The sequence below is a fragment of the Malurus melanocephalus genome, unplaced genomic scaffold, assembly GCF_030028575.1.
Source record: "Malurus melanocephalus ecotype Western Australia unplaced genomic scaffold, MMel_1.1 scaffold_56, whole genome shotgun sequence".
NCBI lineage: Eukaryota > Metazoa > Chordata > Aves > Passeriformes > Maluridae > Malurus > Malurus melanocephalus.
Genome location: NW_026623288.1, coordinates 3024941 through 3051098, shown reverse-complemented (window position 1 = coordinate 3051098; position 26158 = coordinate 3024941). Strand labels below are relative to the sequence as shown.

At 39.9% G+C, this 26158-nt stretch overlaps 1 protein-coding gene across 1 annotated transcript in view; it reads right to left on the bottom strand.

Annotated features, from left to right (window-relative positions):
• The window catches only part of COL4A5 (collagen type IV alpha 5 chain), a 51091-nt gene continuing 24933 nt past the window's right edge, over positions 1–26158 (bottom strand). Inside the window, exons 29-50 of the mRNA XM_057365684.1 lie at positions 25427–25540; positions 22014–22181; positions 21482–21571; positions 20545–20694; positions 19200–19298; positions 18110–18199; positions 17647–17786; positions 16620–16746; positions 15317–15397; positions 14670–14768; positions 14066–14116; positions 13114–13299; positions 6758–6891; positions 6315–6387; positions 6094–6165; positions 5613–5741; positions 5227–5325; positions 3752–3964; positions 3230–3407; positions 2547–2661; positions 2255–2427; positions 1–1481 (exon numbers count right to left, since the gene is read on the bottom strand). Of these exons, the coding sequence (XP_057221667.1) occupies positions 1400–1481; positions 2255–2427; positions 2547–2661; positions 3230–3407; positions 3752–3964; positions 5227–5325; positions 5613–5741; positions 6094–6165; positions 6315–6387; positions 6758–6891; positions 13114–13299; positions 14066–14116; positions 14670–14768; positions 15317–15397; positions 16620–16746; positions 17647–17786; positions 18110–18199; positions 19200–19298; positions 20545–20694; positions 21482–21571; positions 22014–22181; positions 25427–25540 (2663 nt within the window). The 3' untranslated portion in view covers positions 1–1399. The remainder of the gene's footprint in view (positions 1482–2254; positions 2428–2546; positions 2662–3229; positions 3408–3751; positions 3965–5226; positions 5326–5612; positions 5742–6093; positions 6166–6314; positions 6388–6757; positions 6892–13113; positions 13300–14065; positions 14117–14669; positions 14769–15316; positions 15398–16619; positions 16747–17646; positions 17787–18109; positions 18200–19199; positions 19299–20544; positions 20695–21481; positions 21572–22013; positions 22182–25426; positions 25541–26158) is intronic.

Here is a 26158-nt window from a genome sequence, read left to right as displayed (position 1 = left end):
TGAATTCACAAGTTAGCTTGTATTGATAGTCGAGGTGGCAATATACAACGAAAATATTAAAGTATTGTCACTTGACAGAGTCCTGCATTGTCAGGGAGCTGTTTATACACAAGGGTAAATGAAACGCTCTGACCATAGAAGCTGAACAGTCATGCATACAAAAGTGATCACTTTTCAGCTATTGCACAAGTAGTGACACTCTTTAGACATACACAGGAGGATTTTTACAAACTGACATCAGAAAGACTGCATGCACCATCTTTCAAGGCCTTATGTGAACTATACGTACACAAGAGTTGCTGCATACTGTAAATACATTGTGGATGTGTATAAATTCACATAAGATTAAAACATTAATTTGTAAATAGGAAGGTTTCCACCAGCTTATGCTTTATTTTATTCAGAAGGTTTCTTAGTGTATACACTATTTTGGATAAAACATGAGACCACTTCAGACTTGAAGTTTCATGTAGGCATCATCCTAAATGCWTTGGTAACTGGATATTCCCAAAGGACAGGTTTGGTTAAACCAAACTGGTTACTAAAATGTGAATGTGACTTGTATTCTTAAAAGAAGGATACAGAATATGGCTAATAATTCACATATTTTCACAAGATATAAAAACCCTTTTCAAGTGGATTGGGATTTCTAAGCACAAATAAAAACCACTGATAGCTTGGTGTACGACATTTAAAACCCTGATGAAAATTACTTCAGAATAATTGTGCATTCCCCAAATATATCAGGTTGGCAACTGAGGAAGGAAATGAAAAACTAAATGAATAAATTGGCATAAGAGGGGTGAATTCTCTCTGTACCACAAGTTTCATAATAAAATACTGTCTTTTAATTTTAGACATAAGGATTTTTTGTATCAATCTGGTTTGTTTCTAAATGACTGAACGTTTAGACTAAAAAGGTGTTTACACAATATACACATTTCATTACTTACAAAGAGAAATAAGCTTAAAATTTCATATTAAAAACCTGGGATACAGTAGGGTTAGTAGCACCATGAAAAATTTTTTCAAAACTGCAGTCTTGTTATTTTAAACATAGTCAGTGCGTCGTGTTCTTCTCTGTTCTCTTGGTTGATCAAAAAGGTGCCATTTTGGTACAGGGAGAGAAATGAAAATTTTCATCTTCTGATTCTTTGTGAACCTCGAGTGTTCTTTTCTGTTTCCAAGAGGTCAATTCTTTCACCTTAGTCCTGTCGTCAAATACATACTGAACAACCCTTAGTTTGGCACGTGAGTGAGGTACACTTGAATTTGCACGGTTAAAACAGTTTGGATTTGTTTTTTTTCTTTTCTTTCTGCACAGTAGCACCATTGTTGCAGCTGGAAGACAGTGCATCTTAGGAATTTTCAACTGTTTTATAAAACATTCTCCAAGACGTTACGTCTTCTTCATGCAAACTTGACAACGACTAATACGCGTCCTCAAGTCTCCAGCTTTCAGTGTCTCTGACTGAGGTTTGCTGGTTGACAGACACAAAGGAAAGGTTGGATTAGCTTTTTCTTTGTTTCCAGTTCCTTTCGACTTCTACTTAATTCACAGTTTCATGTAATACTTAAGCATGTGAGAGTGGAATGAATCCTGAGAATTTTGAAATTGAGAAAGTTTGAGGAGCTGAGAGACTCCAGCTGAAATGCTGACTGCAGAGAAGCTGAGGACAGAATGGCCCCTGGCTTCCTTGCAGCCAAAATGTCATCCTGATTCCTTCTGCACAGTGTGGAAAAAATGCTGGCCATGGAGGGTAGGAAACSTTCATACAAGATTTTTAGCAACAAGTTATATGAACCTCTGCCTTAAAAGGTTTAAGTAGAGTTGATCTTGCCTGTCACTCCTATCCCTTGCATACCTGTGAACTACCTGTCCAAATATTTGAATTTATTGAAAGGTTTAGCAAGAAAAAAACCAAAACAAATCAACAAAATTGTTGATTTTGGGCTCGGAATATAGTAAACACAGTAGGACTACTTTCAGAGGAGGTACTAACAACAAAATGTGAATAAGAATTGAAACAGAAAGAATCTGACTCCTTGCAAATCAGAATGTGCCCTAGCAAGTTTTTACATAATATTAAAGGCTTACCAAAGAAACACTTGAAAAACTGGTTGTGAGGGGGAAAACAAGCTAAATTATTTCCCTATACTCTGTAAACAAATCTCTTTTGATCTTTGGAGTAAATGCAGTTTCCAAAGCATTCATTCTGGAATAAAACAAGAGACAAGAAACAGGTTTTCTTACCTGAACATTTCTGACACCTCTACAGTTGCCAGCCAGAAACTGTATGAATTGGCATAATAATTACAGGTGCCCCGACCATGGCATTCGATGAACGGTGCTGAGCGGAATTCTTCCAAACAGGATCCAGGCGATGCCAAGGCCTGTCCAGAGCCCTCTGCTCCTGCACTCGTGTGCTGGTGGAGGAAAGAAACACACAAACAAGGATCTTAGGTGCTAAAAATGGAATAGCACAGCAGTCAGCTGTGGAGACAGGCGGGCAGTAGCTGCTTCTGGGGTAGAAGGCAGTGCTTACCATCATGAAAGAATAACCAATCCAGAGGGAGTCCCAGCCTGGAGGACATGAAGGGATCTGAATGGTCTGGCTGTGGACAGCTATCACCATGGCAGGAGCTTCACAYACAACACATCTGCAMRCAGGGGAAGTACCACAGAAACACATGACATTACAAYGTAATAGTARTATAATATCATGTTTTATTAAGAATTCTTACACTGAGAAAGGGAACAAAATTCACCTGTGAGAGACTATCCTATTAATCTAGATTTCTACTTCTTATGTATTTTGTAACTGCAGTAAGGGTGTTTTGGAGCTCAAAATCTGTATTTGAGATCTCAAAGTCTGTATTTTCACTGCATTGGGTAAAATASTGCAGCAGTTCCTGAAACAAAAACTGGAAGCTCCCCATGAAAGTGCCTTAATCCTAAAGCCAGTGGCTCCCATGTGCTCCTTCCAGTCCACGGTGATCTCACACTGCTGATTAGAGAGATTGTTTGGTTGAGGAGAGCTCACACAGGCTCTCATCATCACTGCTGCAGGAGATGAACCTCTGAAGACAATGAATACCTTAAAATAAGCTATTTTCCCAGACCAAAACATGACAGATTCATCTCCCAATACCCAACCTGCATGCTGGMAACACATGGACAAGATGTGCCATTTATCCCAATATTACGGGAGATGCTCCTTTGCCTCACCGGCTAATGAACGGCTGGATGCTCTGCCCAGTCAGTGGCTCCATGCTCATTGGCATTGGCTCTGGGGTTGACAGCCAGTAGGAATAGTCATTCCTTGATGCAAAGTTACAAACATTGTTGATGTTGCAGAACATGAAGGGCATGGTGCTGAAACGTCTAAGACAGCTCCCAGCAGTACCTACAAAGTAAGACACATAAAACGTGACAGTGAAGTTTTCACTTCATTGCTTTTTATAGCAATTTTTGAGAACAATAATTGTGAATCCTTCCTCTCCCCCTGTGAGTGCACAGCTTGTGCTATCAGATTGTCACAYGGGGGAAACTTCATTTCTCTGTTTTGGTTTACATTTTGTCATCCTGAATTATAATGTGCAACCTCTGGAGGTAGCAGATCTTAGTATGCAATCCCCATCRTCATCTACAAAATCTCTTAAGACTCTTGTGTCTTCAGAGAACCAGAGCATGAGAAGAAGCTCTTGCAACTTTTTTCCTCTTAAAGACAGAGCACGCAGAACAGCTCACCCAAATCCTGGCCATGTGCTCTCTCATTTCCTTGCACRTATAGAAGAGAGAATCCATCATATATTCTTGCTGTTCCCTGTGGACAGAGTGGTGTATCCCTGGTCTGGCTGTGCCGGGTTATAAGGAATCCATGAGCGACAGAGGCTGTTCCAGGAGGACCAGGTGGGCCCTGTAAGCCATCAGGACCAGGAGGTCCTTGTATTCCTCGTGAACCTGTTCACACAGGAGAAACACAACACACACTACTGATTAACACCATTGCTCGCTCTTTTAGGACCACCAACATAGCTCTGGTCTTGTGTTGAGTGCTTGTGAGTTGGGGCACCTCATATTTGCTAACACTGTCTTCCTGAATTTATTTTTTTTTTCCATTTAAGCTTGTTTGAATCAGGGAGATTGTCACAGGTGGTTGTAACAGTGGAACTTCTCTGTGTTGTGGAGGTGTTGTGAAGTTAAATACACTCAGGGCTGTCAGGCACTATGATAACTGCAGAGGACACAACAGCCACTGGAATGACTTCAATCAACTTCCCACTTCTTCAGCTATGTGTGCAGCTTAAGACAGTGTTGAAATATCTTGCTCACAAAATAAATGGCAGAGTCAGAAACAGGGGCAAGTCTCACTCCAGGGCATGCTGTGGTTAACACCTGAGCCAAAGCCCATCAAAATAAATAGAAACKCTGCTGCCCGTTTTGGAGTAGGTTACAAAAAGTGGAAATAAGCTTAAACAGCCTTGAATGTGAACAAAAAACAAATCAAATGACTAAGCAATATATCAGAAAAGGCTGTTCTTGAACAGCAGTATCAGGAAATATAAGTACAAATMCTTAGAATGTGTTATTCTGTAGTCATTACTTACATTTTTTCACTAAAATAATGCTAACAGATTTCACAGAGCTTCTCAGAGAAAAAGAAGAGCCATTATGAATTTTTATACTCTTTTTAACTGTTTAAATTCTAATATTTTTTCTCACAAGTTGCAATAGAGAGCTACATAATATCTTTAAAATATTGTCCCAGTGCCTAGACTGATTTCTCAAACCCTAGTTCATTGGTTCTAAGGAATTACCTACATGGGAGCCCAATTTCTGCCTTTTGGTGAAATTGTTTTATAAAGTCTGTTTTTCCCCATTCATAATTTCCATGGAAAGTAAGTTTTATTAATTTTTTTCTTGAGTTTCTTACAATTTTCATTATCTCCTGTGCATCATCTCTGCTGCAAAGACGATACCATTAAACTTGAGATAAAGCACTTGACAATGTGATTCAGCAATGACCAGCAATGTGTTGGTGCTGAGAATATTCCAAATCAAACTATGTTCAGCTGCTTGTAATATTTTTGCATTACAAAAACCCTAAAATTATGATTTTATCATTATTCCCATGAAGCAAAGATCTTACTTCCCAGTATTAGCCTCCACTCAGAAATGGGAGACTCTTTTTCCAGTGAGTCCTCATAGGATAAACGCCATACCTGGCTGGCCTGGAAGGCCTCGCTCTCCTTTACGTCCTGCTGGACCATCAAAACCAGGAAGTCCATCTCGCCCTGGGTCACCAGGAAGACCAATTGGACCTAGAACACACAAAAGCAAGACTGAAATAAAAGCTCTTGAAATCTCACTACAGAAATCWTTAAGATGTCTGTGACTGATCTGTTGCTTCTTTGTGACACCTAAAAAAAGAACAGCCCATTAAATCAGACATAGATGGTGTTTATCTATTATCTATTAACCCTGCATTTCTCTCTTGCCTCTTGCTGAGCTCAGTAACATCTCTGCAGCCTRTGCCATGTCATGGGCACTGCCAGCTGCACTCAGATACACGGGYGGGCATTTCTTCTGCAGCCACCTTGGATCATACCTGGCAATCCCTGTGGCCCTGGCAATCCAGGTGGMCCTTTGGACCCAGGCTGTCCTGGAGGACCCGGGGGACCAGGATCACCTTTGACGACAATGCTTCGTCCAATGGTACCTGGTAAACCTGGCGGACCTGAGAGAGAGAGGATTAGTATTAAATAAACCAAGGTGGAAGACAGCATTAAAAACAGGTTATTTCAAAATCAGATGCCAAGAGTTCCATCAACCCAAAAATAAGTAAGTGTATATATRGAATAAAAAAGTGCTCCCTCAAAGGACCCCTCTTGCAGGAACTAATCCATGTAGACTAGATACAGAGTACAAAATACATTAGAATTACTTGCARAGGTCTAGAAAGTACAGCCTGGAATTGCACTGAAGATCTCGCTCACTTTGCTGGCTGAGACCAACTCAGTCCTACACCCGTATAACAAGTTCTACTGGCAGAGAGCAAAAGYGACAGTGTCACTACCCAGGACTCCTACCTGGTGGGCCTGGCAGTCCCTGGCTGCCTGTGAGGCCAGCGGGTCCCGCAGGTCCAGTGGGACCCTTCATACCTGAAACATCAAATTCACACAGTTACCCAGTGAAAGAACATGCTGTTTTACAAAATCTGCTGCAGGAATGGCCTAAACAGGCTGTTACTGTGTCTGGAGGTTTTCATTTGAAACGTTGGTTAAATASCTGGGAATACCCAGTGAAATACCTGGGAATCCTGGAACGCCTGGAACCCCRGGGTCACCCTTCATTCCATTCAGACCCGGACGACCAGGATCCCCCTGAAGAGAAGAGCCTTGYGTTATTCCCTCATTTCAGCAGCTCCAGAGAAGCAGAATGAACAGGTGGCTGGGGACAACCAAGCACACTCGGGGCTGGGGAGGGCTGAGGCCACGGGGGGCTGTCAGCAATAGTGGGAACACGAGGCTGCATCGACAGCTCCAGCTCCCATGGGAATGTGGCACGGATATCCTGCCCACACACTGGGGGATGGCTAAGGAAAAATCCTCATCCTTGCTACAAGACAGGGTGTTACCTACCACATTGTGGCTTTCATTTTACAATGTTAAACCACAYGTTCCACCCAAATATGTACCATTTTTATTGAATTTACAAAAACTAACTAGGGGAAAACTCCATTTCTTGTCCTACCTGGCGTCCAGGTGGTCCTTGATCTCCCTTTGGACCAGTCAGGCCAGGTGGACCAGGTGGACCTGGGTTCCCTTTTTCTCCTTTAAGTCCTCCAGTGCCTGGTGGCCCTCGTGGACCTTCTGGGCCTGGTGGACCTGAACATTGCAGAACAAATATGCACAGATCAGYACATATCAATCATTCTATCAAGTTTTTGCCTTCAGTGTTCAAAAGAAAGAAAGAAAAAAAAAAGACACTTTGGATTAACTTCCCAGCTCTATTTCAATGCTAAATTCAGGGTAAACGAAAAGGAATTCCACCACGGAATTATTTGCACTACCCAAATCAGGAACCAAGGCTCCTTATCTAGCTGATGAAGCAGGTCTTTCCAGAAGGCAGTGCAGCTCAGCTGCATTAGCAGCATGTAGTCACCAGACCAGTGCCTTTACTAGGAGCCAAGAAACCCAAAATTAGATGGTACAAATATCCCCTCTACTGATCTGCACTTCATTCACCATGTCTTAAGTGCTTATTAACAGCCTGAATTCCTTTTGTAAGCTAGTCTCAACAATGTAGAGTACTGCTGCTTTTTTGTTAGAATTTGRCATACCTATTAAGGAGCACACGTGTACTGTCTCCTGACTGCTAGGCAGCAGGAAGCCCATCATTCTGTCTTGCCTAAATAACAACCTGAGCTGCAGGAGCTTCCTTAYGTTGCATGACTCTCCCTCCAACTGATTTTTTTATCTTTAGTAGAATTACACTGTATAAATCTAATAGAGAAACTGGGCTGGTCTTTAAATATTTTGCCTTTTTTACAACTACATTAATCCAAAGCAAAGCAATGGGTATAAAAGAAACTTTGATATGTAGATRACTGAAAGATGAGACCTCCACCTTTGTCCCACCATCTAAATGGAAGGTAATCAATTTWAATTGATGGCAAATTAAACCATAAGCAAGTGCAGCAACAGCTAATAACRTTTTACAAGTCAGATCTCATAACTGGATTAACAAAAGGATTTATTTGCAGGACAGTGCTCTAGAACATTCTGTCTTGTAGTACACATCTAGCAGCATTTATCAGCGTGCTGGATTTTCAGTTCTCCTGCAGCCTTGAGTACCTTAACATCTCCTTTGACATCCTCATAGTCTAAACTCCGTGGATAGTATGATTTGTATCTCCACAAGCAAATTCGGGTGCAGAATTCCTTCCCTTTTTAAATCAACAGCATTTTTGTATCAGATTTCACACATACCCTGTAGCAGCTTCMGCTACAGAAAACATCCCATCATGAGAAGACTTTTTGTGTTCATTTTGCTTTTTTATCCTGGTCTAGTACTGCACACATGCAAAATAATACCAGGTTACCATCTGGKACATGCTAATCAAACACATACGGTCTGCAGGGTAACCACAGCCCTTGAAAAGACAATCACAGCATTATAGGAAAATATGYTTCTCTTTCATCAAGTGCAATGAAATAAAACAAATTGCCCGAGTTAAGAGTCTAACCTGGAGGACCTGGAAGGATCAGAGTTCACCAAAGCCCAATGATCGATGTTAGAAGGGTCAGACATCACACAGTACAAAACAAGATTACTAGTTAGAAATAGTACAGATGACAGCATATACACTACACAACAACCCAATTCACCAGCATATTTTGTATTTACAGTGCAATCCACATGCATGCATAAAACCACACATGAATACACAAACATAGGTATTTTCAGATACAAGTTATTCTGGTGACTAGGCTCTACTAAAACGAATTTCATTTAAAAGCAAACTTACAGTTTGACTAGAGAATGTGTTATTGCTTTAACATTACAGCTAARGCCTATAATGGGTCAGTCCTGCTTACAATAGGGTTTGGACTATGCAACCATTTCACTGACAATATTCAGCCTCACAGGGCCTGGAGCTTGGCAAATAGAAATGTAAATTGTAAATTACAGCTTACTCTGGTGCAAAATTCTGCTTTGGGTAGAGRGGCAGTGTAGTTAACAKAAGTGGTTATCACCRCTAATCAGGTATGAGYCTCAACTATCTGTGAATACAATTCYAGAACTGAAAATTAGTTTTACCCACTCTTTGAAACTGTAAGCAGTTGCAAATGATGTAAGCAAAAATACAGCAGAACTTACAAATTTAGAATTTGTTGTCTTTACTGTTGGCATTATTTTGTCTTGATAAAGATATTCCAAGATGCTAATTCATCCGCTTAAGGTTATATGGAGAATGGCATGTGATAACATCCTTACAAAAATGATTTAAATGTCCTCTTTCAAAAGGTAAGCTGGTTGTCCGTACCATTCTCCTTAGTTAATATACATTTTAGCTCCTGTGCCACTTGCATCTTTCATGTCAGTGAAATGATTAAAATATATCAACATATCACCATGCAATTTGCAGCTAAAACTACTATAAATACACACCAGGTTTACCTCATAGCACTATTTCTTACATATTTGGTAAATTATTTTAAATACTAACTGTAAYACAATTGTTAAAAAAAATGACATGGACATTTCATTGTTACTGCTAAGTACTTATAAACTATATTTCACTGATAGGTAAGTTTTGCTATGATTTATAAATCATCWGTTCATCACTGAATTCTGGCTGATCACAGTCACAGGGTAGAAAAAACGTGATGAAATTGCTCAGTTCCTCTCAGCACCCCATGATGGCAGCTCTCTTTGAAAGTGTGGYTGCTGCTTGGGTGACCACAGTTAAATTAGAAGGTAAAGCCACATTTCCTTTTTTTAAATGGCTACATAAAGATAGGATTCAAATATCAGGGGCTACCACATTTGCTACCTCATGGTGCTTAGGACGGCAGGCTGAAAACTTAAATGYATTCCTTTATTGAATTCTCATGACAGTTCTTTGCTTCCTGAAGTTCATCATAGCAAAACCTAAAGACATCATCATTATTAAATAGATATACCAAGTCATTTTCAGTCTAGACACAGATGCTGAAAATTTGCCCAAGTGCCAGTTTGTGCTCCATGCTGATACTCTAAACTTCTGCAAATGGCCTTGCTCTCACCAATTCTGTCCCACTGCCCTAGTGCCAGTGAGGGGAGGGCTGTGAGCTTTGTTTTCATTAAATACTTGTGAAAGGAAGAACTTTCCTTATTTCCTCTAAATGGGATGGTGAAGCATAACAATGGAAATCAGGATTTCTCTGCACTGAGAAGTTGAAAGGCTCTAAGCTGGGAATCTAAACATCACTGTTAGTCTATATAAATTTTCCTACAGATACTGTTGGTATTAAATAAGCATGTAATTCATTTAAATCACTTGAGAGTGTCCAAAATCAACAGTAGCAGGTGATACAAAAATGAGTACTGTCACTTGCCCAAGCTGCAGCACACAATTATACAGCAAGCCATGGGAGGACAGTGCAATGTGCTTTTTAAAAAAAGAGAAAAACCAGCATATATTGTCTCCAACTGCACTGAGGAAAAAAAAAAGCTGAAACAAATTTCACAGCTGGGGACACTTCAAAAAGCTTTGCGAATCTGGACCCACACAGTCCTTCACTACTCTGTCCTTCCAACGTCAGTCCCACAACAACATGGGGATGTGGCTGAAAGACAGTTTGGAGCATTTTTTTTCCCCACCACAAATTAGAAGGTATGTCTGAAAAATGACTTTGCATATCTACATTTAGACACTAAAAAAGCAATACTTTCTTTTTCATGCAAAGTTATTATTTTGGAGTTACGGGGCTAACCTGAGGGACCTGGGAGTAGGGGGTCAGAATTCACCAAGGTCATCATTAGAACAAGGGGAGAAACATCAAAATTGTTAGAAATATCAACAAACTAACATATTCAACTAAACCTTTCATTTTAGATTTAGCTCAATATTCCTTTACATACAGTATGCAAAACACCAAACTATTATTGTTTATAGCAATGAAAGTAGACATGCAGTAACAGCAATGTTCTGTTGCCCTGGAAATTACCTTAATTTTATWATCAATTAATAAATCCATCTCAATGCCATGTATCAATGTTTATTTTAGGGGTTCTCAACTGGAGTCAGAGAGCTACATCATGTTTGACTTCATCTCTTTTACTAATCTTAGAATATACCCAGAAGTCAACAACAAACAGTACACGCAAACAGCTTCTRGTTTTATTTCTGTCCCTGGAAGGGGTAATTTGACAGCCACACAGCTGCTTTTATGAGTAACTGCCTTATGTTGAAATGTTACAAAATCAGCATTCCAACAATAGACTCTGTTATCGTCGGAAACAAAAGGCTGGAGTGCTGATTGTACCAGAACTGCAATAATAGTTTGGTTTATCCACATTAGTTCACACATAACTGAGCAAAACAAAGTGCTTCACTTTATACATTGCATGCAACAAAAATGGAAATAAGAGAAAGAAAGAGAGAACATGGCTGAGCAGAACCTCGCTGGTTGTTTGCCCTGCTCATAAACCTGCACAAAATGAGTCTCACCATTTCTCCACCTCCCCAGATGATCAGAATCAGTAAACACTTGATTTACACAGGGAAGTGTGAACAGGATGAGAAGCTCCATAAAACCCCAATTCTACAGTTGAGCAGAGAATCTCGGTACTTTTTTTATTCCTCAGAGGTTGCTTAGCCTGGTTAACTCCTAAAGATTTTTTTTTTTGTTTAGAGATAGACTCTGTATAAGCATCTTTTAGAAATAAAAGCCTATACTGTTATGGAACAATCACTGTCCTGGGCCAAAATTTTAATTGCTGCACCACTTTACATACAGAAAAATTACAGAAAGTCAAAAGCAATCTGGATCTACAAAATTGCGGCAGGGATGCTCTACTGGCTGGCTGAAGCTCCTGGGGTAGAGCAGGGAGTCAGCTSCTCCAGGAAAAAGGGGGAGGACATGCACTCCTCATATGCACTCCTCATTCCCCTGACCAAAGAGGAAACCAGGAAGACATTGTGACTAGCTGTGCACTATCAACCCACAGAGGGTTGTTGTTCCACACCAGTCACACATAAAGCAGGTTTAGGATACCACACAATTCAAGTATTTTTACTAGGACTAAAAGAAAACCTCATTATACTGACAAACAGAATCCCAGTTTTAAGGTGCTGTAAGTTAAAAACAAATGCTTATAATTACTCATTTTTTAAATGCACAGTTAGGGTAGATGAGTTCATAGCCTATTCTGCAAAAGGAAAAAAACTCACACTGCCATTGATAATAACAACATAAGATTCAATTCCGGCTCTAGGGAAAATATTGTAATAAAATTCCATTCTAAAAAAYATTTTTCAGTGGGACTGCCTCATCTTGTGTCAGAAGCAAGTATGAGGAAAGAAGAAATCTTAAAATCTTTCTAAGCATATTCTACAAAGCTAAACTCTCCCTTGATACCTAAAAACCAACATATCTGTGTTGCAGCTATTTTGCAAATTCAAAATGAACTTTCCTCAGAAAAGTCTTTAAATAAAAGAATAATTGGAAGGCAAGAAATAAAAATATTACTTCACCATTACTATGCAAAGGAAAAAATCCYTGTCATCAACCAATGGCTTGGTTTGAAAGCTGCCTCCTTTAGCRGAGAGTATCAAGCCTGTTAAGTGAGATGAATCTCAGTGATAGCAAAATACTTCTAGATTCAGGATACACCAGTAAGCCTGAACTGGAGCTGTGACAGGTTCCTTAAATTTGGATTTTTTACAAGAGCAGTATCTAAATGCAAATAAACATTCTGTAACAYAAAACAGAAATCAATTTCTAACACAGGCCAGGTAGCTGCTCAGCAATGTTAACTCAGTAGAGTGTTTTCTCATTCCCAGAATTAGTTGGTGCAGGAACAAAATGCAAACATGGGATGGAAAGATGAACACGGCACGATGGAGTCCACAGGAGCCACATGACACAATGGAGCAATGACTTKTGTTACATGGCCCGGAGATGAGGAGCAGCCATCCAATCTGATCATGCTGGGATGCTAGTGGGAATTGGATTCTCATGACTCTTAGAATGATGGGGTTTGTTACTTTTGGGTTTTTGTGCGCRATGATGTTTGCTGATCGTGTGACAATGCTGCAAAGGTCTCAGATATTCAGAGGCTGGATCGTGCTTGCAAGGTGATTACTGGGGCAGCATGCGGAGAACCTCCCGCGCAGGAACGCCTTCGATTTTTGCTGCCAGGCATCAGAAATTTATAGAAACTGAGGCTGSTTTATTTACAGATACTGGGTTTTTGGCAACAAAATTCTCTTGTTGCCCACACCCCTATGCCATGAGGCTTGACCCTATCAATCCAGATAAACTGACAATTTAAAGGCTGATGACCTACCAGCAAAATATCGAAGTACAGAWGTTCACAGGTATGGATCATGCTCTTACCTGGCCTTCCTGGAACACCTGGTGGGCCAGGGCTACCTTTAGGACCTTCCAGAGGTGGGCCTGGTGCTCCTGGTGGACCTGGTGGWCCCTGCAGACCAGGGAATCCCTGGAAACCTGGTTCTCCCTTCAGACCTGGAAGTCCAGGAGGTCCCGGTGGGCCAGGTAACCCCAGTTCTCCTTTTTGCCCTGTAAAACCAAATGGCCATGTTTGTGACTACTGTTACAAATTGATATGAAGTCCAAAAGTCAATTTGCAAAGCATTTCTCTGTCTTGAAGAAGGCACAAGTCTGGCCACAACTCCTCTTATTTGCACAGTGAGACAGTGTAAAATTGTCTGATATTCAGAAAAGTGCTAGGGCTAATAATTCTTGCAGGAGAAAGTGCTATAGCTTATGACATGTTAAAAAATCTTACTAAAGCAGTGATGCTATWATTCATAAACATCCTTTGAGATTGTAAGCCTACAAATAAGGCTTTCTGTGAAGAAATCTGTCAGTATTAAGACTTCATCCTTTTTTTTGAGATATTGCTGAAAGTTTAGACATACTTGCAAAATTTTCAAACAAGCCTGAGGAATTTAGGAGCTYTAATGCTACCAGAGAGGAGCAATGTATCAAGCAGCTATACTTTCAAAGCAGCTTCATTTGTCATCTGTTGTATGAATGCTTTATTTACTGACACRAATCAGCAAAGTTCCACATAATGCAGTAGGCTATTGCTCTATGTTCATTTATTCTGGCTGCATAATTGCTGATTTACAAAATACAGTGGTCAGTAATAAAATGCCTTTATTGCAGTGGTTAATGTAAAACAGACTGCTGAGAAAAAAAAAATTACTTGTAGCTATAGCATTTATTTGTTGCACAAAATACAACACGCCCTTCTTGGTTTTGGTGTGTAAATATATTTTRCATTGAACCTTTTTAACAAAGAGCATGAAAGAAGGTTTACCTGACAATCCTGGGAGTCCTGGAGGTCCTGGACGCCCAAAACCAGGTAGACCTGAAAAAAAGATAAATTTAAACAAAAAAGAATATTTAGCTTTCAGGTTTCCAGGAATGGAAATATGATGCTTAGAACAATGAAAGTGCAGTTCATCCAAACATTCTTTGAGGTTACTTAGATTCTCATTCACTCACCAGTCTTCCCTAAAGCTGGTTTTGCTATTGAATGGATCTGTAATGTTCGTAAGTTCACAATCCATGTTCCTTCAGATTTTGGGAGTTACTATGTTTACATTTTTTTTTGAACATCTATCTTTAGGGCAGGACTTACACTGCTTATCCACTGTGTAACTGAGCTGAAGCAACACAGCTACCATGGAATACAGGAACAGGGGCTGGTGTTAAAGCCAGGTAATAAAATCCAGGAGAGCTGACTGAATTCTTGTCCTGTGCTTCCCTGGCAGCTTGACMGCACCTTTGTGAGCCACCCACAGCCAGGAACCACAGGAGCAGCTTTGAAGGTGAAAGAGCAGTTACAGCAAAGAAAGAATAGAGCAAGCAGGACATGCCACTGTAGAGTGAAGAGGAGCAAACAAACAAGGACACCTAACCTGGTTCTCCCTTCTGACCCGCTGGTCCGGGGATACCATCTCGGCCAGGCTGTCCCTTTTCCCCTGAAGGGCCAGGAGGGCCAGGACGACCAATATCACCTAAAACAGGGACAGAACACATCAGCACAGTCTTGCCTAACCTGCATTAAAAAAAAAAAACAACAGTGTCCCCTTCCCCACCATCTGAATMTAAAGGTGTGGTAATGCAATGAAAGATTTACAGGGATGTAATCTTAAAATTAAACCTTTCTCTCTTCCCTGAAAATTTAGAAAAGGCTTTTAGGCCTGTGAATTTTCAAGCAGTCRCTATTCGCTAAAAATATAATGCTTCCCTTTAGAATAAATTAGKATTTTGCTCCTATAAAAACAGGTTAGACCACTGGAGTACTTAGCATAAATAAAGCTGTTAAGTRTTGAAACAGGTAACTTCTTGTTTCAATAGCTAATGAATTGACAGCAAATACAAGTCCTCAAAGTTTCTTTCTTTCCTGTTTCATTTCAGTGAGTTAAGTGTGTGCAATGGTGTTTGAGCACCCATGTCCACACAGATGCATTTTGATGATGATAAAAAGATAAGAAAGGAAGTGCCTTCATGTGTTATGTTTTTCACAGARGCAGCTGATCTCTGCTGCACTGTCCATGCTCACCTACTGGCCCAGGTGGTCCAGGCAGGCCAGGATTACCTGGAGGGCCCTCAATACCTTTTGGTCCTGGGATTCCTGGTGTTCCTGTAAAGTACAGGCATTTTAATCAAATAACCAACAAAACTGACTTTTCAGCAGATCTTGAAATGCTACAATGTGAGATGCCCTGAGTAACACATGAGCTAATTCTACCGAGATACTGTGTTTATGCTCATTTTGCAAATTTACAGCTGATCAAGGAGATGAATTATAAGGCAAAGAATATACAGAAACAAAACACACTGGCACAACTGCCCTTGCTGTTACTCTCAAGCCAAGCCTCTTCTTAATTGAGTGCCCATGGCCAAGGACACAGCAACTCTGTCAGTCTGCTAGAAAATTACTGTTTTAAAGACAAGTGTTTCTGCTTGACAACAAATTGAAAGCATTATGTACTCTGATTGAATAGTCCTTCCCCAATCCCTTCTTCCCTTCCTGAAAAAGGAACTTAATAAAAATGGTCTTAGAGTTTRCACTGGATTCTCACCCCTACAGCATGAGCTGAGTGGGAGGTAAGAAAAGCACCTGATCTGTTGCAGTGTCTGCTCTGAACAGCACCTGAGCCTGATCAAGGCTGTGTCTCAATACATGTTGGGGCTGTTCAGTCTTTTAGGCATGACATGAAACAGAGGGCAAAAACTGTCAGGTTCATGGTCAGGTTTTGTTCTCTTCTAAGCTTCCTGCTGTCATGACCACAGTTGTAAATTCCCTAATTTTCTACATCAAAGCAGCTCAAGCATACTTGTAAAACAGCCTTCAGTGCTGTAAATGCAACAGAGGTAAAAACTTTGTTCACARGTATATGTCAGTTCTTTCATTCAGAATTTAAAGAAACAATCTCTGTTAATATTTTCAGACMACAATGCAAAACCTAATTTAATTGTATTTGACAGATTTCTCTTTAGAACACATTTTTAGACCATAAATGCTATGAAAAAAGTGSTAAGTTTTCCAGGATGGCACTTTTTAATTGATTCACGAATTAAAAAATAAAGACGCAAGTATTTGTGGATCAGAGGAGATGTGAGTCTGAGTGCTGTGGGGAGGGACAGCATTAACTAACACAACTGCTTCATCCCCTCAAGAACACTCAGAAGAGATTCATTCCCACACTTTTGCAGTGACAATTCCAACAGCACAAAGCTTAGAAGCCAGATTGCCAAAAACTGAAAAGCTGGAGCCTCCTCCAATTACCTGCTGCATTTAGCTGTTCACACAAACATTAGCAAGAGAGGAAATGAAACAAAAAAAATGTTTTGAGAGTTACCTGGGAATCCAGGAAGGCCTGGTTCTCCTTTTGCACCTGGACTGCCTGGAAACCCAGGCAAACCAGGATTTCCAGCTATACCTTTAGTGCCTGGACTACCTGGGTATCCAGGCAAGCCAAGATCTCCCTAGAAAACATTAAGCAGAAGTAAGAACCCAGACTTTTTAAGATGGGAAAGCCCTCATTGTATGTTCCCCATCTTACCCTCACATAAAGATCACCATTACACTGTGTACACCTCTTCTCATATCCAGTTAATGTGAATCATCTCAACACAAAATTAAAGGGAAATAGCAATAATAAAGACTTGGACAGTTTTCCCCTCTAATTCTGTATATTCCTCAGAACTGGCCTACATTAAAGAAAAAAAAACTATCTTCCTTTCTTCCTGGAGGAACTGAGATTTTTATCCYGTAATAGTAGAATAAAGAAAGAAACCTGTGGAGCTTTAATCATATAATGCTTTTGCTAAGTTAATTGTGCACCACATCAGTCGCAAGGCATCACTGAAGACTGCCAGACATTCTGAAGATCTTTTTGGCACTTTTTTTTGTGGGGTGGCAGAAAGGATGATATAGGTAAATATTTATTCAAATACTTTACACAGATTTTGAAATTTTAAGTAGAAGTAACCATGCTATATTATTAGTAATTTGTTCTTACATGTACATCCTAATTTCTTTAGGAATTAACTACATAATTAGAGTGGCATGATAATATTAATTGTATAAATCCCTACCAACTACCAAACTATCACAGTGAAGATTAGGCCACTAAGTAAACCCAACYTGAAATGTCTGGCAAACAATCTTCTCCTTTAACCTGAGAAGTTATATATAATATTTTCACATTTAAAATTAGAAATTTTTATCACACCTGAAAAGTCAACCCTGCTTATTTCTAATATATTTATATACATATTTATGGTTATATGTAATATACATTAAGTAATAATTGGGGGGGAAAAAATCAACACAAAATCTAATTTCCTCATGGAATTTTCAGTTGAAGAATTTTGTAAAGGTACCTTTGGCCCAGGGGGACCAGGAATACCAATGCCTGAAAGACCAGGGTCTCCTTTCTCCCCTTTCAATCCAGGAAATCCTGCRGGCCCAGGCTGCCCTGGACGTCCTGCTATTCCTTGGCTGCCTTTAATACCAGGAGGACCTGTCCAAAAGAGAAAATGAAAATCTTAAAATTGTAAATAAAACTTCAGCAGTAATTAACAGAAATATTTCAAAGTACAGCAATCAAACTAGAAAGGCCTAACARTATGACTGGCTGGCCTTGAATACCTTATGTATTTTTACTTTTAAAAACAAACTAAAACAATTATATAAAAACCTCAATTATGTATGTAGAGCTTTATACATTCCTCATCTTTATTGCTATTTATTATTACATGCTACATACAAGCAGMGTAATCTTTGGAGTATATAAAAGGAGAACACTGGCCCAAATGAAGTAAAATTCAAGCAACAGAAACTCACCTGGAAGGCCCATCTCTCCCATAGCTCCTTTTAATCCTGGAGGTCCTGATGGTCCTGGCTGCCCAGGAAGCCCCATGTCTCCCTTGATGCCTAGGAAAGGTGTGATTGAGTTAATTAATGGCAATAATTAAATGTTTCTGATATTCATGCACTCTCATATGAACGTGCTGTCATCTGATTACAAAGGCAACGGTTCAGAGCTGCATTAGGGCCTCACACTGCTCCTCCATGCTTTTTCACACTTATTTGTAGTAAAATATTCAACWTCTTCAGTTTGTTCCAAGTGAAGATTTGATCAGGGCAACTGCTTATTTGTTTTGAAGATGGGTCAAATTTGTTTTGAAGAAATAGGTCAAATCTCAGTCTGTGATTTAGTCACCATCTGAAAGGATTCAGTACTGGTGTGACTTGGTGTCTCATGAGCTCCTCTGCAGAATGAACACAGCTCCTTCCTATGTGTAACAGGTATTCAGCAGCTTTATTACAGAATTAAATGCAACCTACAATGCCCAAAGTAATTTGAGTGCTGGATGGTTAACAATGTTCCCCAAGCCAGCAAGATATTTAGAGCAAGGCCTACATTAGACACAGTAAGTGAGGATTCAAGATCTCAGATAAAGTTTTATAGCTATAGGGAGAAGTAGTGCAAAACAGAACTCGTTTTCTTGATCAYTGCAGTTCTTTAAAGCAAATGTGACACTCAGCCTTTGCAATGCATCCATTTGGCCATTTGCAAAATATAATGATTAACAATATATGAAATAAAYGTATGAAATGACAATTCCTTTTGGCAGATCCTGCAGTCACATTGCTTGCTCAAGCAGCAAGTACTTTTCCAGTCATCCTAAAAGACACCTTAATCTCTAAGGAGATCAGTTTAAATCTGCTCTTGGGTCTGTTTGAAGGAACGAGCTTCAAGCATGTTGTTTGGATAATGACTTTAAATGTTCCAAAACTGTGCTGCAGTTTTAAGTGCAAATCCCTAAGGTTGGTTTAGAAATAAGTAGATTAACATCCCAACTTCATGTGAKAGAAACACAAACAAATCTTTATTCATCAAAGCTGGCAAGCTGAGGCCTTGATTACTGACCTGGCAATCCTGGCACACCTGGTGGGCCACTAAGTCCTGGTGGGCCTGGGTCACCTGGGAGACCTTGATAACCCTTCTGTCCTGATAAACCAGGAATACCTCATGGGAAAGAGAGACATTTGATTATTATTACTATTACTGTATGTTTTCTTTTACCTTAAGAGAGCAGATATAGCTATGGATGAATAAAAATCAAAATAGGGATTTTTCTTCAGGTTAATGTAATTCTTCCTAGTTTAGCAAAGAGAAATCTCACAAAATGCAAGATATATGTTCTGTAAAGTTTAAAATTACTACAGAACAGGAACAATGTAAGTAAGTAAAGAAAAAAATTAACTTCTTAACTAATGCCAACAGACTTCATTCAGAGAGCTGTCTTCTGGATGAGCAGACTCCATGCTAACCTCTGCATTCACCCAGATTATTTATATATAAGTTTAATTACATTGCTACACCAAAATCATTTTGGGACTAATACATTATAAAAGTTAATGCAGATAGTTTATCATATTTTTACAAATTCTGTGTGGCTGTAATCCCATAAAATAACTTTGTGCTGCCCTGCTGATATAGTTAAACTTGCCCTCTACAGAAAAAGAAAAACAGTGTCTTAATTTCTTGGAAGCTTAGGTAGGATCCTAATACAATAAGTAAATTATCACAATAATGACCAAGACAACATTAGGGAAAAGCATTCTTGTTCTCTCTAGGGTAGAATATTTTCACCCTTCTCAAGATTAATTTTGAGTTCAAAGAAGACATCAGAACCTTTTGTGGGGGAGGAGGGGAAAGGCAGCAAAAGTGAGAGAACACAGACTTGAAAAAAACWTTCAAGCTGCCAACTTCCCAAGGAGAAACAGACACACAGATGACATTTAGCTCAGAGGTGGTACAGAGATACCCAAAGGGAGAATCTGGAGGTGGTWCATGAGCAGGTGACCTGTGCAATTTCACTCTACAAGGCAAAGACCCAAGGGCCTTTGAGATAGAWGGAATGAAACCAGCTTAATAGCTATGAGAAATCTCTCTCACCATGCTTAGGAATAACTCCGAGAAAACKAAATTGTAATCCTGCTGAAAGCACTTAAGTGCTATTATAAAACTGCCATGTGCCAAATAATAGTAACAGTTAATAAGCAARGACATTGCAAACTAACAATAAACAGGAACTAGGTCACAAAACCCCTTTTAAAAAAACTTAAAATACAAGAGCTTTAAACCACATCTATATCCAAGTTACTTTTTTTTCTGTAAGAAACAATGAACAGTAATGGATTCAGTCACAGCTCACTATAATGTGTAGRGAATAAACCACCTCCCCAGAATCACATGCAAAGTTCTTTACCTGGAACACCTGGCTCGCCTTTTTCTCCTTTTGCTCCCAGCTGTTTGGGATCAACTTTTCCAGGTGGACCTGGCAGACCTGCTTCACCTTTGATGCCTTTCTGCCCCACTGGTCCAGGAGGCCCTGGCGGACCAGGCAATCCACTATTACCTACAGTAGGTACAGACAACAAAAGGAAAAGAAATATAATCCTTAAGGAAGGCTAATGTATTTGTAATGGTTTTTCTTATATACAGATTCCATGTTTTATTCATGAAGTTGGAATTCACCAAATGATCAGGCAGTTTATGGAAGGTGGTCCATCTTTAGCCCTGGAACAAAGCTGAGTGGAGTGTACAGGAGTGTCTGTCAGCTCTGGGTAGCAGAGGAAGCAGCTGTGCCTCTCTGGGCCACATTGAGAGCTCCCAGAGCCCCACCACRCTGTGCCACCAGCACAGAGGGGTCACCAACAGCTACAGCAGCTTTGGATTCACAGCCTCCTTGTTCTGTGGAGATGAATTGGGTTTTCTTCTTCCAAACWCTTTCAAAATTCATCTCCAACAAGRGGATGGGAAAATGTAGAGAGAAGAGATGCTCTGTGATACCTATAGAGCTGATTCTAGATGACTCTATAACCCTRAAGTACTGATTTTCTTCTTTCTGCTGTTTTAAGCAGACTTCAAAACACACTTCAGAAAATATTGCCCTACTTCAATGCCATCAAGCAAAAGGAAATGTTTCTAAAATCTCTAACAATACATGACATCGATAACTAGAGTGACTAAATGGCATGGCTTAAAACTGCAAAGCAATTCTGAAAAACAGCACTGTCCAAAGAAGATAAAACTTAAGCATGTCCCAGAAGTGAAAACCTAGATGTTAGTATTACAAAACCTCTTTCAACACAGGACAGGGAAAACAACATTCTGCATCCCTTTCAAGGAAAAACAAACATTACCTTTCAATCCAGGCAGGCCATTTCTTCCAGGAGTTCCTGGAGGCCCTGGAGGACCAGGAGCTCCCATGACGCCCATCTCACCTTTGGCACCTAAATGCATTGAACCACCATTGTTATTTTGAACAAAAACTCAAAACCTATCAGGTACCTTAAATTTGCTCCCCTGTWTCTCTGTGGTATTTATTAATCAGCACAGGCTTGTTCTAAGGGAATTACAATCAGTTCTTGTATAGMTCTAAATCAGATAAATTTGAGAAGAGTAACAATGATGATCAAAGCCAYGTCTTTAAGTTAWGAAAAAGAATAATGTATAAAATATTTAAATCAAGTTACAGGAAAGGTAACAAAGATTTTAATGCAACAAACTGTGTTATCTTCTTTTTAAAGTATGAGATGTAATGGTTACATATGTCCAAATTTAAATAGGTAGGATAAACAGCAAAGCTCATTAAGCTGGCATGGCCAAGCATAAAAAGTTAACAACTGTAACTGCAGTTTGGTCTTTGTCCACAGGTAAAATACATGAACTTACCTGGAAATCCAGGTATTCCATCTCTGCCTGGTGGCCCAGGTGACCCCTGAGGCCCTGGTAGTCCAGGAGGTCCTGGATATCCTGGAGCTCCTTGGTCACCCGGAGGACCAGGAACATCAAAGCCTGGAGGACCTGGGTCTCCTTTCTCCCCTGGAAGGCCTTGCAACCCTAGACAATGTTGTTAAGACACAATCTTTTAGCAAAGAGTCAGGCAAGGCTGAGATCTGTGTGTGTGGGTAGAGTATTGTAGGAATAGTTTTAGTTATAATCGATTTCTAGTACTGATGAAAACCGTGCAATTCTTCTAAATCCATTTATTTTTTAACGACTTCCAAGTGTTAGAAGGCCACATTCTCCTGAAGAGAAGCATTACTAAAATTTTACCAAGATGTAGCAAATGCAATTTAAATAAATCTCAAAAGGAAAACAACTCTCTTAAACAACCCTTTGAGCCTGATTATTAGAAGAAAAACCCAAATTTATGAGACTAGTTTGTATTTTATAATTAGGTATCCAGATTCTTATATTTCCATTAATTATTCCATTTTCCTACTTTCTAAAATAACATGAACTATTTTTGAAGGATAGCAAATTTCTGCACTGCAATGTATTTTCCCTTTATGAAAAAATAATAATAGTCAAAATATCCTAAAGACTGTTCAATGCTAATGACTYTGAGCTCAAGGCACTGCTGAAGGAAGCAGGCAGCTCATTTCCTTTCAGKGCATGGTGTCAGTGAAGGTGCTCACTCTGGAAATGCAGCTGRCCAAAAAGGAGTATTCATAAATCTCAAGTTAAGAAAAGGCTTTGGTAAAGAAACCACAGTACCTGGGGGACCTGAGGTTCAAAAGCCAACGAGTTAGWGCTCATCAGGAAGTTGAGACAGGTAGCAGTAAGGAGTTGTAATAGTCGTTAAGTTAGGAAACAAAATAAAGCACATATAGATTAGAACAAAGACAAAAAAAAAATCTATCTAAAGTTACTGAAAACAGATCCAAGTACAAAGAATTCAACACTAMTGCAGCTAAGAGAAACCAGACTGCAAAGAAACTTGGAAATCTTTTTCAAAGTGCAGCCACCACTGTATGCAGAAACAACAAACAATGTGAGAGTTTCCTAACATTGATGGTACTTGTAAAAATTAAAATTATTTTTCCCTTTTTCCTTGTCTAGTGTCCTCTACAAAAGTGGGGAACAAGCTTTTTCTGATATGTTTCTTACAAAACTCTAATTTACAGATCCTCATGTGGACCCCTTCTGAACACCAAAGTACACCCTACCAATCAACTTCTCATTGATTGGACCCATATTCTGTTAAATCCCTTCAAATATGGACTTTTAAAAAATGTTCCTTCCTATTACACAAAAAAAACCCTCAATATTTTCCCCCATTCTTTTAGTTCTATTATGTAAATGTACATTGTTACACCCACAGATGGTATATTGCATGTTGCATGCCCTGGCATAATCTGAGATAATTGACACCACCTTGCCAAAATCTCAAATAACTCCAAGGCAGCAGTATTCCAAGCCCTGTAATGCTGACCCCACTGTCAGCTGCAGGAACAAGTTTAGAAGTGATGTCATYATGTGCTCATTCCACACTGAAAAGACAGATTGAATTTTCTTSATGGCATCACGTGTGGATTTCCATTTATTTAATACTAAGCATGCTCCTCTCTGGCAGCAGCTTGTCACTGCTTTAAACTGTGGTGTCATGTGCCATGAAGAGCTTACTTTGCAGAGAAAAAAACAGTACCMGATGATGGACAGGGGATACACCTTTTCTGTGTTTAAGGGCTTTCTATCAGCAGGTAGTAAAAAAAAAGGGAACATAATATATAGGACAGACTCCAGTATCTAGAATGGCAAAGATAGTTCTGAAATAGAAATTAATTCTAATTGAATTTCTGGTCTCAAAAATGTAACCACATCATAACTAGACCAATACAGACAATACTGGAAATTCTAAAGTAATTTGTTACATACTCAAAAAAAGAAAAATGTTGAGCTACTACAAGCTATTTGAATAAATGGTGGTGCAGAGAAAGCAAATTCTGAACAAGGACTTCCTTCCAAGAATTTCCCAAATTACCTGAAAAACAAGAGTCCCAGAAACTTTACCCTAATGCTGCATAAAGGAACAGAATCAAAACAGCCTAGTGAAACACAAAAGGATGGGAGATGGGAGGGTAAGGCATTCTGCACAAAACAGAGATAGCCGTGCCAAGGGAAATAACAAGGATTTCTCAAGCAGKACCTTCCACCATGCACCAGATTTCAGAGCCCATGCTGTTAGTAGCCACACAGCTTAGTCAGTATAGACAAGAAGAATGAAAATAGAGGCATTTCAAACCCAACACCTCCAGTAATCATTGCACATTTATCAACATTGGTATTTTGCAGAATAACTCAGCGATCACATGAAATGAAACTCTGGCTAGCACCAGAGATGTTATAGGAAAGCAAATGAACATGCATTGGGTGAAACATTCAAACCYACATTAATACATCCCCCCCACCCCAAATACAGGCCTGTGTTGCCCTTCTGTTTCAGTTTAGCCTCCAGTGCAGCTCAGGAGCCTACAGTGAGCACAGCGAGCCAGGCACAGGACCCACTGCTGCCCCAGGGAACCCCAGGCTGTCTTGTTCCAGCCCCTTCTATCTCTAGCTCTCAATACTGGGCACGTTCCAGGCTTGCTGGTGCCCTCACAACACATTCCTTGCCCCACTCAGGAAGAACAGATTGAAACATGACTCACACTTTAAGCATCTGAGTAGAACTCCAGCTCCACGTGTCTACTTACTCAAGTGCTTGTCTACCTTCACATTCAGCACTTTGCTGAATCTCACCTCAGAGCTGATAAAGATCTGAATATGACCAACCAACCCATGATCCATGGTCTAAGGGCTGGACATGACTTTATCAGCATGCATTGCAAACAATGTCCATCTCAGTGCTGGCACACGAACACATTCAAATAGTGGAGCTCACAAACATGCAATGGAAACATTCTAYAGTCATGGCAGGAACTGGATGGGTTTGGAAGGGCTCGGGGGGAAGACATGCACAAGACCACAAAAAGTGTTCTCACTGTGGTGACTGCCACATATTTGCAACATCAAGTTGGTGCATAGCAAGCCCATTCACTGCATGAAAGGGAAAAGAAATTTCCCTGAACAAACTTTATGAACAGAATGATGTGTATGCATGCACATGTAACCTTCTGTGCAGAGATGAAACAAGTTCATRTCTTCATCAATCACCACTCATTTTAGACAAAAGGCAGCCAAACTCCATTCAAAAACATATTCTTAACTATCACTGTCTGCCTAGCTRGACCTTCAGCATCTTGTGTACCTGTTTGTATTTGCCAGAAATAACCTATGGGTATCATTTGTGCAAGTTTTACCTGGGGGGCCAACAGGACCTGGAGGTCCTGGAGATCCAGGAGGACCTTGACCACCWATGCCAGGGATGCCTGGTGGGCCTGGAAGTCCTGGTGGTCCACTTGGTCCAGGGTCACCTAAAAGAACACTCTTGCTTAGTTAATATTGAACTCAGTTCAGACACTTGCTTCCAGAGCAGAGTGTCTGCACATTGTACTTGAAATCTCATCCTTGCATGCAAACAAACATTGATCYGGCAGAGGAAAAAAACACACTCCAGAGGCTATTTCTAAAAGCCAGGGATTGGTCTCACTCAGTGTGAGATGTATGAGGTTTATGTTTCTAGGTTACACATACATTGCACTAGCATCCACATCAAACTCAAAAGATGCTTGCTCTCCAGCAAACCAGGCACGCTGGGCAGGTCAGTACAGACCATGGTCAAGAGCAGGGAAAAATAAATTGTTAACTGTGCATGTAGAAGCACAGTGCATCTAAATGACAATTATTCTATTGCTAAAGTTTTACCCCCACATAAACATTACTTGTCTTTAGAAGACAGACTTTCRGATAGTGACCCACAAACTGTGATTTACTCCCTTGCCTGCCTTTTGAGAACACAATCTTCCATTTACACAGGTGTGTCTGCTCTGGAAAAATTCATTGGATCCTGAAGCAATTGCTCTAAAGTCAGCACTGCTTGTATTTAACTGCCATATGCCTCCCAGCACAGCCATATTTTTAAAAGTTCAGAA